This window comes from Cheilinus undulatus, linkage group 23 (genome assembly GCF_018320785.1).
Source record: "Cheilinus undulatus linkage group 23, ASM1832078v1, whole genome shotgun sequence".
In the NCBI taxonomy this organism is placed as follows: Eukaryota; Metazoa; Chordata; class Actinopteri; order Labriformes; family Labridae; genus Cheilinus; species Cheilinus undulatus.
This window is the reverse complement of record NC_054887.1, coordinates 31627891-31646232: the sequence shown is the minus strand read 5'-3', so window position 1 is coordinate 31646232 and position 18342 is coordinate 31627891. Positions and strand designations below refer to the sequence as shown.

The window sequence follows — 18342 nt, the reverse complement described above, 5'->3', positions numbered from 1 at the left end:
ATCCAGGAGGTCCCAAAAGAGCCCAGAACATCTGAAGACCTGCAGGTCTCACTGACTCGGTTAAGGTCAGAGTTCATGATTCAACAATCAGAGAGAGACTGGGCAAAAAAACGGCATCATGAGGGAGTTGTCTCGCATTTGTCTATTTGGTCCCAGACCCCAGGTTGGTGTGCTGACTTTCAACAACTTTGGCTCTGCGTCTGTCTCTTTGCTCCATCCTTGCCACAAGACACCTGAATTTGCAACAGGTGTTCAATACAAGGTGGCAGTCTTGATTATGAATGACCCATGCGTTGCATTTTTTTCAATAATTGAATTTATAAATACTTCAAATTTACATCCAAAGGGAAAGGAAATAACACAATATACTATGGCTGGCCCACTGTGGCTGAATTAAGTCAATTCTGCAAAGAAGAGTGGGAATAAATTCCTCAATTCCATTTAAAAACGGCATTTTGTATTTACTCAGGTGATCAGTCAAAAATCTGAATTTATCCAGAGCGTTTTGGTAACACTGGATGAGGAAGCTGCTAGCTGAGCTGCCTCTCATATCCATGTATATGCTGTGAGTTTTCACATCTTTTTGTCCATATCTTCATAAGATATTTTCCTCATAAACATCTCAAACAATTATCAATACTGAGTAAAACTGTCCAAATTCTACTGCTGCAATTGATAGCTTATTCTATTAAAATCACTTGTCGGTATCGTTTACTTGCCCAGCCCTGGATTGAGCTGGATATATCTTGATATTATTGCCTAGCCCTGAGTTCAGTAGTGGTAGTATTAAATGTTCAGTGGTTTTAGCAGTGAGAATATAAATTCTTCTCATGGTAAAAGAGCTGTACGCTTGTTGGAAATGGATCTGTAAACTAAAGTCCTTGAGCTGAAAAGAGAAATGACTCCTTCTCTTCCAGGCGTCTGGAAAGGAAACCCACCTCTTCACTGTGGTATCCTCCTCCCTCTCCTCCACTAACTCTCCTCCTGTCCTCTCTCCTCTTTTCTAACCGGACTTTTAGCGTTGTGAAACATCAGACATGTTAGCTGTTTTTGAATGTGACTCTAACCGCAACCCCTCCAAACACAAGCTACAGACCATGGTGGCGTCTTTGTGACATTTCTAAGTGACATCACCCAGCTTCTGGCCAATCACGTGGCAGAGTCATGTTGCACCGGGCATGGCAGTTTGAGCAAGGCATGCTTGGAGAGCTTGTGCAAGGCCTGATGGGTAGTTTGTTTTGCCGGTCATGAAGCAGATTTGTCAAGTCATGCATGTGTTTGATGAGTTCTTGATTCTGATTGGCTGAGACGTGGGCATCTTTTGAATGATGTGAGAAAACTTGATCAAAATATGAAGATCATTGTTCCTTGAAAAGTAAAGAATAAACAGAACAGCTCTACCAATAAGGAACAGTAGATGAATTCAAAATCTGCAAACCTGCAAGTCATCCCTAGTGGTAGATCAAGTTAAAAGATTCTGTTAATAATTAAACCAGCATTAGAATATACTCCTTAAGGCTGGGCATACAATCTACGACTGAATTGTTCAAGAAACACAACCAAAGCTCACAAATAATGTCCTGAACTTTTACAGTCTTACTGTTGAAGACAACCTGAGTGCTCAAACTGTACGAGTTACACTATAGGGGCAAAAGTATTCAGAAAAACATCCGTTAATTATTGAATTCAGGTGTTTCAATCAGATCTGTTGCCACAGGTGTATCAAATCAAGCACCTAGCCATGCAGACTCAAACATCTGTGATTCTAAATGGGTCGTTCTAAAGAGCTCCGAGACTTCAAGCATGGTACATGCCACCTTTGCAATACGTAATTTAGTGGATTTTCATCCCTGCTGGATATTCCACAATCAACTGTAAGCGATATTATTAGAAAGTGGAAGAGTTTAGGAACAACAACAACTCAGCCACAAAGTGGAAGACCGTCACAGAGCGAGGTCAACGACGGCGAAGGCGCATGGCGCATAAAAGTCTCTATTGCTCAGCTGATTCCATAGCTGAAGAGTTCTGAACTTCCAAGACATTCTGGACGATGCTATGCTTTCAACGGTGTGGCAACAGTTTGGGGACGGCCCCCAGAGCACAAAGAAGGACTAGAAGGACGTGGTTTAAGGAGTTTGGTGTGGCCTGACCTCAACCCCAACCAGTAACTTTGAGATGAACTGAAATGGAGATTGTGAGCCAGGCTTTCTGGTCCAACATCAGTGCCTGACCTCATAAATGCTCTACAGCAGTGTTACTCAACATGTGGCTCTTTTGTGATGATCTGTGGCTCTTTTATGTCTTAATTTGAAATATTACTTCCCCAGGAAACCTTAAAAAAGGGAACCTTTGACCTCATAAATTACCTATTGCAAGTCATATTAATCAGTTTGTTTTCCACACTTATACAGCAGGCTTTCATCGTCAAACTAAATTGTCAACCTTTATCTTTGTCTGTATATTTCCATTAACCTCATTTGTAATTTTTTGCCCCTTTTCCATTTTTTGCACTTATAATCCATTTTTGCTACTTTTGGCTCATTTTGCCACTTTTTCCCTTCTTTTTGCAATTTGCATTTTTTCCCCTTTTTGCCACTTTACCCATTTAAACTGCTTTTTGTCATTAAATGCCACTTTTCCCCCCCAGTTTTGCTACTCTATGTGGCTTTTGCCCATTTTAGTCACTTTTCTCTCTAAACCATTTTTGCAACTTTTTGGCCATTTTTGCCAACTTTAACTTATTTTCATTGCCACTTTAACCCTTATTTGCCACTTTCACCACTTAGATTGTGGCTCCTGCGGAATTATTTTTCAACATTTTTCCTCTTTGGTTGAGCAGGGTTGAGTAACACTGCTGTATAGAATGAATGGGCACAAATTCCCACTGAAACACTCCAAACTCTTGTTGAAAGCCTTCCAGAAGACTGGAGTCTTTTGTAGCTGCAAATGGGGCTGACTGTATATAAGAGTACATGTTTTTGAATGCACTGTCAGTTAAGCCAAATACTTTTGTCCATATAGTGTAGTAAGGTGCAAATTCTATCTGTAGGCATTTAGTATTCCAACAATGATTACTGCAGCTGAAGCCTTAACTCGATAACAGGCAACAGTGTTGGTCTGTTCAGGTGCCACTAGATGTTGTAATTGTTTTGATTTGCACTACAGCACAGTAAATGAGTGAGAGAAGTTATCTAATGCTGCTCTCAGAGCTTTACTCACTTCAGTGGTAACATTTTAAAGTGGTGCATACTCTTTAACGACTGCTTAAAATAGAGTGTGACTGATTATGTAAGTGGAATGCAGTCAACTTGGATCTGAAATCACCCTCAGCTCCGACATTCAACTTTGGAGATAAACGGAATTCATTTGCAATGCTGCTGTTGCCACAGCTCAGCCCATCTGGCTTCCTTGTTTTCTGTTGAACCACGCCGTGTGTCAGCATGCTTCTTTCAGATGCTGTTTGCCATTTTCAGCAGGTGCATTCAGGAGAAACAAAAATGGGAAATTAGCTCTGCTGTTGCTGTGACAGATAAAGATATGTGCCTATAAAAAAGTATTTACCACCTTGCTGTGAGTGTTTTACCCTTTAAATGATTTTGCAAATCATCATTAATATGATTTGATAAAAGTGAAAACAGATTTCTACAAAGTAATATCGACTGAACAAAAATATGTAATGTAAAATAAGTGATTGCATAAATATTCACTCTCTTTAGAGTGAATGACCTGATTCAACAGAAGCCCAGCCTATTGGTGCTAGTAGTCTCACAGTTAGTAAAAATGGGGATCACCTGAGTGCAGTGAATGGGTCTCAAGTGATCATAGTATAAAGACACCTGTGTTTGGAAGCTCCAGTAATCAGTATTCCTGGCTACCATTACACCACGAAGCTAAAAGAACACTCCAAGTAACTCAGAGAAAAGGTTATTGAAAAGTATAAGTCAAAAACATTTTTAAGGCACTTAACATCTCCTAGAGTTCAGTTAAATCCATCATGAAGAAATGACGGACTATATCGTGTAAATCTGCCTAGATCAGACCGTCCTCACAAACTGAGTGAGCGTGCAAGAAGGAGACTAGTGAGAGAGGCCACCAAAACACCTATGACTACTCTGAAGGAGTTCCAAGCTTCAACAGCTGAGATGGGAGAGACTCTGCAGACAACAACTGTTGGCCGGGTTCTTCATCAGTCAGAGCTTTATGGGAGAGTGGCAAAGAGAAAGACACTGTTGAAGAAAACTCAGATTCAATCTGGACTAGAGTTCACCAGAAGGACTGTGGGAGAATCCATGGTCAAGAGGAAGAAAGTTCTTTGGTCTGATGAGACCAAAATGGAGTTTTTTTTTGTCAACAGACAGGACGGCAAACACTGACATCACCACAAACACATATCCCTACTGTGAAGTACGGTGGTGGCAGCATCATGCTGTGCGGATGCTTCTTAGCAGTTGGTCCTGGTGGGCTTGTAGAGGGTAAAATGAATGCTGCAAAATAAAGAAAAATTCTGGAGGACAATCTTATTCAGTCTGCAAGAGAAATGTGGCTTCAGAGATTTATTTTCCAGAAAGACAATGAGCCGAAGCATACAGAAAAATTATTTAAAGTCAATAAGGTGAATATTACAGGGTGGCCGAGTCAAAGCCCAGACCTCAGCCCAAAAGAGAATTTGTGGCTGGACTTGAAGAGGGCTGTTCATGCCTGATTCTTGTGCAACCTGACAGAGCTTGAGCAGTTTTGCAAAGAAGATTAGACTAAAATTGCAGTGTCCAGGTGTGCAAGCTTGACTGAGACCTATCCATACAGACTCAATGCTGTGATTGCAGCCAAAGGTGCATTTAATAAATACCAACTTGAAGGGGATGAATATTTATGAAGTCTTTTATTTTTAAGATTTTTATTTACTTGACATTACTTTGTAGAAATCTCTTTTCACTTTGACATTAAAGAGGTTTTTTTTGTATTTTTCGCTAAAAAAGGCAAGTTAGATTGACCATTATTGAATTATAAGATCAATAAATGTGTAAAAAATCCAAAATGGGTGAATACTTTTTATAGGGTCTGTACTTCTGACATGTTAAAGATTCATCCAACTCAACAAGAGTTGCAGATTGCGCCATGATAGACTCTGTTACCCCACTGTCACCAACAGCCAATGCTGGAGCACAACGTGATTCAGCCTAACTTTGAAAAACCAATGTGGTTCAACAGTCAGTGTATGCCCTGCCTAAGGAGCAGTCGATTCTGGCAATAAAACCAGCCATAGAACCTGGTAGTAAGTGCATTTTTTTAATTAGACTGTTTGAAGGAATAGCAACAGAAATAACAGATCCCAACTCAGGAGCTTCAGCGTGCTAGAGAGTAGAATAGGTTCTGTTTTGAGAAACGGGACTGTAGACCGTAGTAACAGAAAGCCAAAGAACAGTAACCCTCATCAGAAGAAGAACTATAGAATCCTTCAGATCACGAGAATGTTAATGTCTTGCTGGACATGTGGCAGTTGAGGTTAGAAGTCGGACCCCAAGAGACCCTTTCCCTCTACATTTTTGATTTTTGTATTATTGCCTGTTGGTGAATGGATGTTTTTGGTCTCCAGGCAACCATCATGTCAGGCTCCACCCTCAGTCTGAACCATGACCCAACTCCACTGCGCAGCACGCTGGGACGCCAGGCAAGCTTCCAGGAACGCAGCAACTCCAGACCACAGGTAACCAGAGCATCCCTTTAAGAACTGACCTATGACCAGTTACCATCATGGTCTTTATACTTTTCTCTTGTCTTCATCAGGTGACAGCTCGGTCCAATACCTTGCCCTCTGACCCCCAGCGCCGAGCCTTTGCCATGAGGAAGATGAGGCAGGAAGTCAATGAGATCTTGAACCAGAACCCTGTGGAACTACATAAGGTGATATTTCAACGCTTTGTTGACATAGTACTTTAAATTGTTTGTAGATGTGCTTGTTTTGATTCTAAAAGTCTGTGTTTGTTTGTAGTTGACTCTAGAGAAGGCTTCAGATCTGGAAGACTTTGGTTTCAGTGTGTCCGATGGTTTATTGGACCGTGGTGTTTATGTCAGCAACATCCGACCAGGAGGCCCAGCAGAGAAGGGTGGCCTCAAAGCCTACGACCGAATACTACAGGTACAGAACAGGAAAGAATGACTTAAACGCATCTTTGACACCTGTCTTCTTGTTTCCTTATTAAAATAACCCGATATGTTGACTTTTCCAGATAAACCACGTGCGGACTAGAGACTTTGATTGCTGCCTCGTCGTTCCACTGATTGCAGAATCTCCAAACCACCTGGAGCTTGTCATAAGCCGAAACCCAACCTCCTCCACGACCTCCCTCCTGGCCAATCACACGGACGGTACTAACAACAGCACCCACTCCCCTCAAACAATTAGCAGTGAGCTAGGACCCACAGAGCTCTCTGTTAACCAGGGGGAGGACGGTGGTCCGCTCAAATGGAACCAACCAGGCGATGGACTGGCAGCAGGGATTGCAGTTGGTCAGGTGAATAATAATTCCTTATAGCAGGCGGAACACTGGAGGAAACTGGATTAAACCGGTTCAAACCCATTTGGACTGGAGAGAGGTCAACAAGGAGAACAATACAACAACAATAAACTGGTTCAGAGTGGATCCCCATGGTGCTACTCACCCTCTGGATGAACTTGGACCCTTGACCACTTAAGATTGATCTTTGAACTGCTGATGCAGCCTGAAAGCACATTGGACTGGAGCAACTTCTCACCTTCACCTGAGCCAGGTCTGCACACTGGAAATACTGGTATCACTGGAACCAGATCTATGACTACTAATCCTTCTGGAGCCACTGGAACTACTGGACTTCCTGGTTCTATTGATCCAGAGCCATTTCTACTGATTCTACTGATGACAGAGCCACAGCCAATGGTGTTACTGGTCTAAGATTAACGGTTACTGGTTCTGGAACTAATGCTACTGAAGCTAGAGCAGCAGCCAATGGTCTTAATGGTTCAAGACTTGTATGCACTGGGATGTTTGGTTAGAAAATCATGGCCACTGATTCCACTGAAGCCAGAACAAGAGCCAGTGGTCACACTGGTCCAAGACGCATGGGCTCTAGTCTTAGTGGTTACAAAGCCATGGCCTTAAGCAAGCCACAACTCATGGTCTTTCTGGTCCAAGATACATGGGTTCCAGGTCTTAAAGGTGGCAGACCCACAGGTAATGGTCCTATAGAAGCCAGAGCCACAGTCAGTGGTCTTACTGGTTGAAGACATGGTTCTTGTTCATGGTCTTAGTGGTATCAAAATAATTGGTACTAACCTATTGCCACGACTACTGCTTCTACAAGCCCAGAAATGTGTGTCCGTCTGGTCTTTCTGGAACCAGAACCTTCTGGCTTCTGGTTGTACTGGCCAAGAAACACAGCAGCACAAAGACTCATGGGACTTTGGGATCTGGAACCTTATCGGTGAAGAGACGAGGACACTAGGGATGCTCTGATCAGGGTATCATTGGGATTGGCCAAACTGATTCCGGTTTTCTTTCTGGTTTCTGTTCTTTTAAAGAAAGCCTCCTTAAGAAGAAACCCTTTTTAACCCAGCCACTGTGATTTACTTCAAAGTCTTAACCTTGATCTTATTCAGGTTGGAATCACTTTTTTGAAATATGTTTATATTATGCTGCTAATAACTTTAAAAGTTACACGTGGAAAGTATGAGTGATCATTGAGGAACCAGAGCATTCTGGTCAGTCAATAGACCAGCGATGTTAAGTTTCTGCTTTAAAAAAGCGTTGTTTTCACTGGGGTAAAAGCTGGACAGAGGCACCTAAAAAATGGTAATAGTTAAGTCTTGGGATGGTTATGTATAGGTATAAAGTCATTGGTTGACCAGACTTGGTCATGGTTGGGTATGTTGAGTATTTGGTATGGAGTAAGTTGGATTAGAAGGAAGAGATCTATAAGATTACATCAAGATACAACTGCTGGAATTTGATTTGACATGCAAGGCAAACTTGAAGGCATGCAAATCATGCCCTCCAAAAATGTGTAGAAAATTAGCCCATAGCATGCTGTCAAACTAGCATCATTTGCAACCAAAAGACACTGCATTAGGCTTATGCTTTGGTAGCATCAAGCCTCGACTTAGTGATAATTCATCAGTGTAAGACTGACTCTTGTGCTTTGTTTATCTATTTAAGGTTCTCATTTCAAGTTTGCCTCAAACATTTTGTTGGTTTGACTATTCTGGAAGTTCTGGCACTAACGTCATTATAATCCTGCGGCACAAAATATTATTTAAATAGCATGTAGTCTTTATAAGTATTTCAACAAGTTGAATAAGAAAACCCCAGAGGTTTAGGAGGCTTTATCCTCCAGTTTTGTATTTGAAGTACTAAGTCAACCATTGTCGTTAAGATTTTGATTTGAAATTCTGATGGATGCGGCAGCAAAACTGCTGTCAAGTAAATGGCATCTACTAAAACTGAATAACCAATTTTTTTTTTTTTTTTAATTTTGTTTGTTTTTTTATAGTGATTGTTTAAACGAAAATCAGTTCCAAAGCTTTTGTGTAGGGATACTCCTAGGTAATAATTTCAAATCTGGTTAAATGCAAATTTGATTGCAGTAAGTCAACTTGTCTTAAGTAAAATCTCAGTCAGATTGAGCACAGTTCATGTCCCATGGGATCACAGCATCACTGGGTAAATGACGTGAAGTTGGTTTGCTAAATGTGGCTAACATTAGCAGTGCTAGCACCACCAGCCTTCGGTCAGTAAGTTTGGTTACTTATTGCCTCAGCTGAGTGATTACACTCAACTAAAGCAATATGCAATACTTTATCACCATTTGTGAGATCAAAATAGAGATCATGAGATGCTATTGATGCTGTCTATTAACTGTGCTTGTGCAAAATCAGGGTTGTAGAGCATCAAGGGTGCTTTCACATTAGGCATGATTGTTTCAAACCATGTCACAGCCCCCCCCCCCCCCCCCCCTTGCTTTCAGACTAGCTACATGTATGTACTCCGTCTGATACAGCACCAGTTAGGAAAAGGGAGGTGAAAGCTACTACGGAAACCACTCAGGTCAAAGAGAAATTTAAATTACTTTAAGTGGTATATTTTATCCATTATCATAAAAATGTACTACTCAAAATGAGTTCAATTTAGAATAAAACCCTAGTTGATAGTGAGACTTGTGCTTAAATGTAATTAGTAAGTAATGAGTACAAAAACTGTATGCTTTAACCAGCTCCATGGATGGTGGGAGTCTCCTGCTAGTTCAAATCTACTCACTAACTCTAACTTGTAGTCATCAGTAAGGTGTGTCGTAACAGACCTTTAGTTGACTTGATTCTTACGATTTCCATCATAACAGAAAAAAAAATGTGAACAAACTGCTGCACCAGGGAAAGGAGTTTTGCTTTTAAGATGATGCCATAACTCTCTGTCCCGTATCAGGGCATGGTTGCATTCACATCTCATTTGAACCATGCCAGGGTTCACTTGAATTGCGCCTGAAACCACATCTCCAGGCTCAGTACCTAGGCACAGTTCGTTTGCATTCACACTGACCAAAATGCGCCGGATTTTACGCTTGTGTTGTCAGATCTGGGACCGGGACCTAGTGTGAAACCACCCTTGAAGCAATTAGCATTAATGGAGCTACAATGGCTAACAGTGGCTTCTTTGCAGTTTAAACAGAGTTGTCACCTGGGATAGTGGGCTTAAAAAAAGAAAAACATATCAGAAATAAAGTTAACCAACTGGTAATTCTTGTGCTGACTACCAAGAAATCAGACCTTGCATTTTAAGCCGGCTACATGTATCCCTACTTATGGGCAAGGTTCATTCTTGTCTTAAGAGTCCATCGCTTTAGCTGCAATATTTATACAACAAGCTTAATCTGGAAACCAAGTTTTTGGCCAGCATAGACGAGTGGTACCAAACCCCCTGAGGAAAAAATGAAAATTGAAAATCTTCACTTTGTGTTTGTGTGGTGGTGTTTGTTTTCTCTTGTTAATGTGCCAAATTTAGGATGGAATTTGGTGAAGTATTCATGTTATTGTTTTTTAATGATATTGTTTTAGTGTATCAACAAATGTTGAACCAAACACAGACTTCAGTGATGGAAATAAGGCGGCCATGATGGATTTTTAGCGTTTTTCACTATCAATTTAAATATAAGTATAGTAATCCTCCTTTGTTATGTTGTGAAACTGATCAGAGCATCCCTGAGATAATGGGCAGAAAGAGTGAAGCAAGGGTTTACTGTTAAAATTTAAGTTCTGTGCCATGAATGAGCTGCAGACTGGAGGAGTAATAATCATGTTGATAATATTGATGATGATGATGATGATGATGACACTGAGCAGTTCAATAAGAAACTTTTTCTACTGTTTACACCTGTTGGACTGGCCACACTGTGTGTATGTATGTGGGTGTGTCTGTGTGTGTGTTTGTGTGTTACGTGTGTTAAACACAAGGCCAGTTAAGTCCCCCCACCTCAATTCCTCGTCTTGGCTTTGTCCCACCCTCCCCCTTCTTTCCTCGACCAATAGGCAGCAAGGATAAAGCAGAGATACAGTTGATTGGCTGGAACCAATCAGAGGAAAACAAAAACTCTCCCTGTCTGTGATTGGTTCTCCTCAACACACAAACGGACCAATCAGCTCCCAGGAAGAAGCCAAGCATGCCCCCGCCCTGACCTCCCCCAGTAACAGTGATCTATTATGCTAATCGATCGGTGTGTTTTTTGATTGACTGTTGTCAGTTTTCTCTGTTTGTTTGTTTCCATGGCGACTGAACCTGAAAATATGTAAAATAGATTTAAAAACGGTTCAGTCTCATCGCTGTTCACATCAAAACCATGGAATCCCGAAAACGTTCACCTCATAACCACGAAAACAACACGAGAAAATACTCCTGTTTCAGACAGGAAACCTGTGACAGTGAATACCTGTGTGTGTATGTGTGAGTGTGTGCAAATGTGTGTGTGTTTTTTCAGAGCGAGTGTGTGATTCTGTTATTTTGGAGTGATGTCAACATTTCCCCGTTCTCACCTCAGTCTGACCTCACTATTTAAACTGGCCAATCAGAACCCTCCATCAGCGCTCATCACCAACCGCTCTCTTTAAAACCATCTGTTTGATCGGAGAGCTGTGATTGGCTTAGACAGAAGTACTAGCATATAATTAGCATGAGGCTACTAAGCACAGGGCTAGCATAAGCCGAACACATGTCTACCATAAGGTAAACAAAGTCAGCACAATGCTAAACAAGCAAATATGTTTACACATGGTAAATATATAGTTAGAACACAGTTGGCTCTGTAGCATCTAGCCAAGCCAACCTAGACGCTAAAGCGTAGGGATCTACAACTTGCTGGTGCAGCCAGAGTATTGGTAGGAGCAATCCATCAGTCGGCCCGGTCCCTTTCCAGGTGAAAACATTCCATCAGAATGAACGGCGGTGAAAGAGAGAGATTGGGTCATTCACGATGGGTCAGTGGCCAATGAGTTATGCCTAAATGTTTGGACTTCCAACAATCCAGAATAGGATATATTCATATTCATCTGGGAAGCCTCCCATATAAAATGTTTGGAAAGGGCAGAACTTTTCAAAAAATTCTGAGGGTGACTGGACTAACATTCTGTCTGTCACATTCATTATGGGCCAATCAGAGCAACAAGACAAAATAAGAAGATATGCACAGCTCTGGTTGTAACCCGAGCTTGACAGTAAGGCACTGTTTAGTTCATGAATAGTGGAGTTTGTTGGTGGATAGAACTCATGCCGAGGCCACTCTGGAGAAGTGCAAAAACATCTCCCCTTGAAGAGAAGCTTTCAGTATGGCTCTTTGCTCTTGTTCTGTGGTCCAGTTCTGATAAAACTGCCACTATATTATGGCTACATCTGAGCTAATCGCTACATGAGTGGTAGCCATTGCATATACCGGCTTCCATCCATAAATTTTCTACACCGCTCATCCTGTTTGGAGTTGCAGGAGGCTGGAGCCAATCCCAGCTGTCATTAGCCGAGAGGCAGGGTACACCCTGTGGACTGGTTGCTCACACCTATGGCCAATTTAGAGTCACCAATTAGCCTAATGAGCATGTCTTTGGTGGTGGAAGGAAGCTAGAGTACCCAGTGAGAACCCACGCATGCACAGGGCAAACATACATGCATGCATGGGTTCTTCCCTGACCGGGAAAACAACAGCACTAATTCCTGCGCCTCCGTGCGGCCCACAGCTGTAGCAGCCAGTGTATACACCGGCCCCAGTACAACTAAACCCCACCTGTAGCTACCGCCTTGTTCTCCTCACGTGACGCTGACGACTTGGCACATTCGTTTCAGATTGGAGCTTTACAACATGGCTTTGCCTGATGACAGACATGGAAACTGGTTAACCAATCTGTTTTCACTACAATCGTCTCTAGCTTTGTCCCAAAGCAAAAAAGTGTCTGTTTAACACTGTCAATTCAAGATGAATAACGTGGTGAATTATGGATTTTTAAATATTTGACGCACAAAATGCTAGGCAATAGCATTTAATCATGTTGCTTAGGGATGGGTATCGAAATCCAGTCTCATGTTGGTATCTGTACCAACATTTCGGATACCCACCGTACCTACCGTGCTTCATTTCAGTTCCCTACCAGAACTTCTGCCACTTCAAATAAAAGGCATGAAATAGAATATGGAATTTGTGCCATTTATCTTTATCCTTTTATATCCTGCGTTCTACTAGCATCTTTTCAAGATATTTCCCTCAATTCTATATGATACCAAGACTTTAAATACACTTTCCTGCTCTTGAACACATCGATTCAGGCACCATTTAGGTACAGGCACCATTTCAAAACTGTCGATTTAACACCTGTATTGGAAGAAAACCAAACCTGAACGTTGGCATCATTGTTGACCATTCTACCGCCATTCAGGCATTAGGCTTGTTTTCACCTGAACATGTGTGGTCACTCTGGAGAGTGTAAAGCTGACGTTACATTGCTCTTATCAATGCTTTGCATAAGGCTAGCATGCGACTTAGTGCAGTTGTGGTCAACAAAGAGCTAGCACAATGCTAACACAGAAACGTAGCCAGCTAAGATATCTAGTACTTGGTTGCATGCTGCTAGTGAGGGACTAACATCTAAGATAATGAGATGGTGCCACATGGCAGTGCTACCACAGGGCTAACATTTGGTAAACAAAGCCAATATTTGTTATGCACACAGCAAATACAGGGCTATCCGGTGGAACCTTCTTCTAATTGTTTAGCTTTTAGCTTAACATTGGTACAAAAGAACTAGTGCTCATTGGTGATGATTAGAAAAAGGCTCCGACACATAATACAAGGTTAGCACACAGCTAACATGCCTAGTCACTTAAACATAGCTAAACAGCCAGTATGTCGTTAGCATAAAGCTAACACAGGGCTCAAACAGTGCATCACCCAAGACTTACACAATGTAGACAGTGCTAACATTATGGTCAGCATGTGGCTAACCGCTAATACTGAGTTAGCACATGGCCCCAAATTTTAAAGACAACACAAACAAGCTTGTAGTCGTGAAACCTGGACGCACAGCCTTGCTAGGTGATTAGCGTTGTTAGACAAACTGTTCCACCAATGGGAAAAAGCCACATACTTTAGGGGGCGTGGCCTCAGGAGGGTTTAATGAGTGAGATCAAAAGCCATACACACTGTGTTTGTGCGTGTGTTTTAACCCTGTATGTGCGTGCCGTGGGTCGTTGAGTTCGTACTTGTGTGTGTGCGTGTGAGTGTGTAACATTGCAGGGATTTGCACTCTAGTGATTTCACCTCAGCAAGACGAACTACACACACATAAACACACACACAAACAACACACACATGGACACACACATGCATCGCACTGCCATTTAAAATAGTGGGTCAGATTAGTTTCCATGTAGCTTCACCAACCAACCAAACTGTATTTTTCTTTAAAGGAACAGGGATGTTGTAAAGTATTTTTGTACAAATTTAATACTTTGGTAGCATGACGTTCCTGGTGTTTGTCCTGTTGGGCTCCACTGCTCTACTCCACCCCCCTTTGTATGGACGACTACTGAGCAACAATAAAGATGAAGACCTGCTGGGATCACTCGACTCCATGTTTTTTTTATACATTCACATGCAGTCTATTCAGAAAGTATTCACACCCCCTTCACTTTGTTCAATTTTTTCAATGTTGCAGCCTAATGCTAAGGTAAAAAAAAAATCATTTTTATTCTCATTAATCTACACTCAGTCCCCCATCATGACAAAGTAAAAACATAATTTTAGAAATTTTTGCAAATTTATTAAAGATAAAAAACGGCTGCATATGCATATCAGAGTAAAAACAAAGTCATGAGGTCAGAGGAACTGCCTGCAGAGCTCAGAGACAGCAGGCACAGATCTGGGGAAGGCTACAAAAACATTTCTGCTGCATTCCAGAGAATTCTCCAGGATTCTCTAACAGAAGAAGTTTGGTCGCCTGGCCAAACTGAGCAATCGAGCCGAGATAGGTCTCAGTAAGAGAGGAGACCAAGGACCTGATGGTCGCTCTGACTGAGTTCCAGAGATCCTGTGTGGAGGTGGGACGAAGTTCCAGAGGGACAACCACCTTTGACCTCCTCTGATCCGGGCTTTATGGCAGAGTGAATAGATGGAAGCCTCTCCGCAGAGCAAAACAAATTAAAGTCTGCTTTGCTTTTACATGGAGTTAGTTGCAAACTCTGAGCAGGTTTTCACGAGTTTTGCACTAAGGAGAGGCTCTTTGTATAATTTCTAAAAAAAAAAAAAAACAAACAAAAAAAACAAATACACAATAAAATGAAGGACAGTTGGATTTATCCAGGGCATGTCTAGATAGATAGATAGTCGATAGTCGTATTGTCATTGCACTGTAAAAACGGAGGATTAGGGCCACACGAAGAGAAAAAAAAAAAGAATTTTTTTTTTTTTTTGGACATTACGAGAATAAAGTCGGAGTATTACAAGAAAAAAAAATCATAATATTATGAGAAATATGTCGTAATATTACTAGAATAGAGTCGTAATATTTGGAGAATTAAGACGTAATATTAAGAGAAAAAAATCACAATATTTCGAGAAATATGTCTTAATATTACGAGAATAAAATATTACAAGAAAGACAGTCTGCTGCGGCGCCGCGGATCTATGACGGAGTATTGTCCTGATTCTGATAATAATTTGATGCTGATGTGCCAAAAGATGAAGTATTTCCTTATTTGTGAACTCGATACTAAAGTATAGCTTCACAACATGCTCAACATTGCTCATTTAATGGAGGCGGCGCCCCGGCAGATTTTTTTTTTCTTGTAATATTTTATTCTCGTAATATTACAACTTCTTTCTTGTAATATTATGGCTTTTTTCTCATAATATCTTTTTTAAAAATTATTCTTTAATTTTTTTCTCTTTGTGTGGCCCTAATACTCCGTCGTATAGCATAAAAGTGATTCATTTAATTATTTTATTCAGCCTCAGAAGTCCGCTAAATTCAGTCAACTTTTAAACCGGATATGACGTTCGAGCTCGGCGCTCACCTCTCCAGCCTTCCCCGTGGGTCGGTGTTTGATTGCTCCTGCCTTTACCCCGTTGTGTTGCCGCTGTTATCCGCTGCCGTTCCTCCGTTACGTTTCTTCAGCGTTTCATCGTCCTCTCATCGGTGGAACCGTTACACCGACTTCTCTGCTGGATAAATAAAGCCCGAGTCCGGCAGGAAGCATGTCCACCGCCCTGGAGAGCTACATCAACCGTATCCTGCTGCTGCTAGCTGGCTAACATGCTAACTGCCTGTCTGAATGAATGAATGCTAGTTAGCCTAGCCTTTAAGCTAAGATGATGTTTATGTTTATATTTATGAGCTTTCAGCGCTGTATCTTCTCTGTCTATCACTAGTAGAGTTTAATATTAAAGACAGCTGCACAGTAGGATTATTTAATTTAATTTAATCATTTTAATGACGGTTTTTTTTGTCAGAAAACGTGTTTTTACCTTAACTGTGGTTCAGGTACTGTGGCCATCATCACCTCAGACGGCAGGATGATTGTGGTGAGTTCATGCAGCCTTTTTTACCTCCAGGTGTTTTATTGGAGTGATGTCTATGATTGAGAACCATTAATTGTCAATGAACATTGAAAAAGGCATTAAAATACTATGTAAAGGGATTTAAACGCAGGTTTGGCCCTTGAAAGTTTATTTGAACACCTGCTGCAGGTTTAATAAACTATGTAGACAAAAGTATTCGGCTGCCTCACCATTCCATGGTGTATTTCAGTGGGAGTATAAATTAAAAAAGTCAGACTCTTTAATTTTGGTTTAGTACTCTTAATTTTGTGGAAATATGTGTGTCTTTGTTTTTCAGGGCACACTGAAAGGCTTCGATCAGACCATCAACCTGATCCTGGACGAGAGTCACGAGCGAGTGTTCAGCTCCAGCCAGGGCGTGGAGCAGGTGGTGCTGGGACTTTACATCGTCAGAGGAGACAACGTGTGAGTGAATAGAAGTCTGTACTCTGGAAATTAAAAGTGAGAGAGCAGTGATAGAAGAACGTAATCATGAATAACAGAGGCTGGGGTTGAGACCATTTTTAGGATCATTTACTGGTTTTAGTGAGATCTTTGAGCCCCATGTTCATCCTGTGTGGTGAGGACAAAATCTCAAAGAGCATTTGGAAAGATGTTTTTCAAATTAATCAACTTACACTGTCTGCTGTTGTATGCCTTACACCAGTGGTTCCTTGGGGTCGTGAGACACTGAGAGGGGGTCACCAGATGCCTTAAAAAACTGAGAATATTTTTTAAATCACAATGTTGCCACTTTACACCAATTTCAGCAAATGTCAACCCTTTTTCATCACACTTTAACACCAATTTTGCCAATTTTAGAACATTTTTGCCGCTTAAAACCCATTTTTGTCCATTTTAAACATTTTCCAAAACTTTTTTCTGCCTTTTTTGCCACTTCTAAACCAATTCTTGCCACTTTCTGCCTATTGTTGCCTTTGTTGACCCATTATTGCCTTTATCAATCGCTTTCTACAAACCTTTTTGCCCATTTAAACCACAGTTAACCCATTTTTGCTAGTTTATATCAAATTTTCATCCCATTCCACCTAATTTCCACCTTTTTTTGCACTTTAAAGCCATTTCAGACACTTTTAAATCCCTTCTTAACACTTTTTTGTGCCCATTGTTGCCACTCTAACCCAAATATATTTTTTAATAATTCCAATTTCACCACCTTTTCCATTTGTTGCCATTATTGCCCAATTTTAACCATTTTTAACCCATTTAATTATCTTTTTAACATACTTTATTTTCATTTAAAGAGGGCTATTTACGACACAAATGAATAAATCAAGACATTTGTTTCTTTGATAAGAGTGGTCATTATTCAGGTCAAATATAGATATGATTTTCACAGCTTAACTTTACAGTAGACCATGGTTTTACTGACTTCGATGGGCCCCCAGTTTTGCTGGGTCTCAGAAACTTCCCCCTTTACCCCCCTTATGGACATCCTTGTCTGCACTATTCTTAAACGTTCATGGCTGTTCAATCACCTCCAGGTACAGTGGGGGTCCCCGGTCTCTGGCACCTTTATTTTGGGGGTTGCAGGGGGAAAAGGTTGAGAAGCACTGCCTTACATAACCACCAGTAGTAGCTCTTGAATTTAATTTATAAAAATCCTGCTGTGTAAAAGCCACATAAACATTAGAAATGTTTCAGTATAGAAATATCACAGGCGTTTTTGTGCAGTTAAGACATGGTGCTTTAGTTAGTAAGTATAAGTTGTTTTTTAAGCTCAAGTACCGTTTGGATCTATCAGTCACTGAAGTCAAAGATCGTTTCATTTTATAGATCTGATATCCAAAAGTATGCCAGTCGATTATTAATAGTGAAATTAATCTTTTCTGTTTGTTTCAGCGCTGTGATCGGAGAGATCGATGAGGAGACGGACTCCACTCTGGATTTAGGAAACATCCGAGCCGAGCCGCTCAACTCTGTCGTCCACTGACCTCTGACCCCCTACTCTCTGTCTCCATGACCTGTTCGTTGTGCATCCAGGAGTCTGTTTTCAGAAGGTTCACTGAGATCTCAGATCAACACATCGGGACAGGTTAAAGATTAAAATAAGCTGATTTTTTTTCATTTATCTCAGTGAACCTTCTCTTAAACACAGACTCCTTTTCATTTGTTTGTATTTTTATAAATGAACATTAACTGAGGGAGCTGTTAGATTGACTTTTTATGCGTCGAGCCGTTTGTTTTGTCAGATTGTTTAATAAAGTTCCATTTCTGATATTTTGA

General features: G+C 41.0%; 2 protein-coding genes across 6 annotated transcripts in view; both read left to right on the top strand.

The window, feature by feature from the left end:
* Window positions 1-8966, top strand: part of grip1 (glutamate receptor interacting protein 1) — a 116987-nt gene extending 108021 nt beyond the window's left edge. For 4 of the 5 annotated variants that reach the window (XM_041780336.1, XM_041780339.1, XM_041780340.1 and 1 more), the window contains 5 exons: window positions 918-950; window positions 5594-5704; window positions 5785-5901; window positions 5990-6136; window positions 6228-8966. In XM_041780336.1, the coding sequence (XP_041636270.1) occupies window positions 918-950; window positions 5594-5704; window positions 5785-5901; window positions 5990-6136; window positions 6228-6533 (714 nt within the window). In that variant the 3' untranslated portion in view covers window positions 6534-8966. The remainder of the gene's footprint in view (window positions 1-917; window positions 951-5593; window positions 5705-5784; window positions 5902-5989; window positions 6137-6227) is intronic. The other variant, XM_041780337.1, reaches the window with a different exon arrangement.
* Window positions 8967-15573: 6607 nt separating this feature from the next.
* lsm8 (LSM8 homolog, U6 small nuclear RNA associated) lies at window positions 15574-18342 on the top strand. Its single transcript, XM_041780969.1, has 4 exons — window positions 15574-15784; window positions 16040-16080; window positions 16394-16521; window positions 17959-18342. The coding sequence occupies exons 1-4, from the start codon at window positions 15754-15756 to the stop codon at window positions 18047-18049; spliced, it is 291 nt and encodes a 96-aa protein (XP_041636903.1). The 5' UTR covers window positions 15574-15753; the 3' UTR covers window positions 18050-18342.

Excerpts from the sequence above, each read along its gene's own strand:
- lsm8 (XM_041780969.1), top strand. The coding sequence starts at position 15,754 with ATGTCCACCGCCCTGGAGAGCTACATCAACC. Across the intron at positions 15,785-16,039 it reads CCTGGAGAGCTACATCAACC|GTACTGTGGCCATCATCACC; the intron begins GTATCCTGCTGC and ends ACTGTGGTTCAG. Across the intron at positions 16,081-16,393 it reads CAGACGGCAGGATGATTGTG|GGCACACTGAAAGGCTTCGA; the intron begins GTGAGTTCATGC and ends TTTGTTTTTCAG.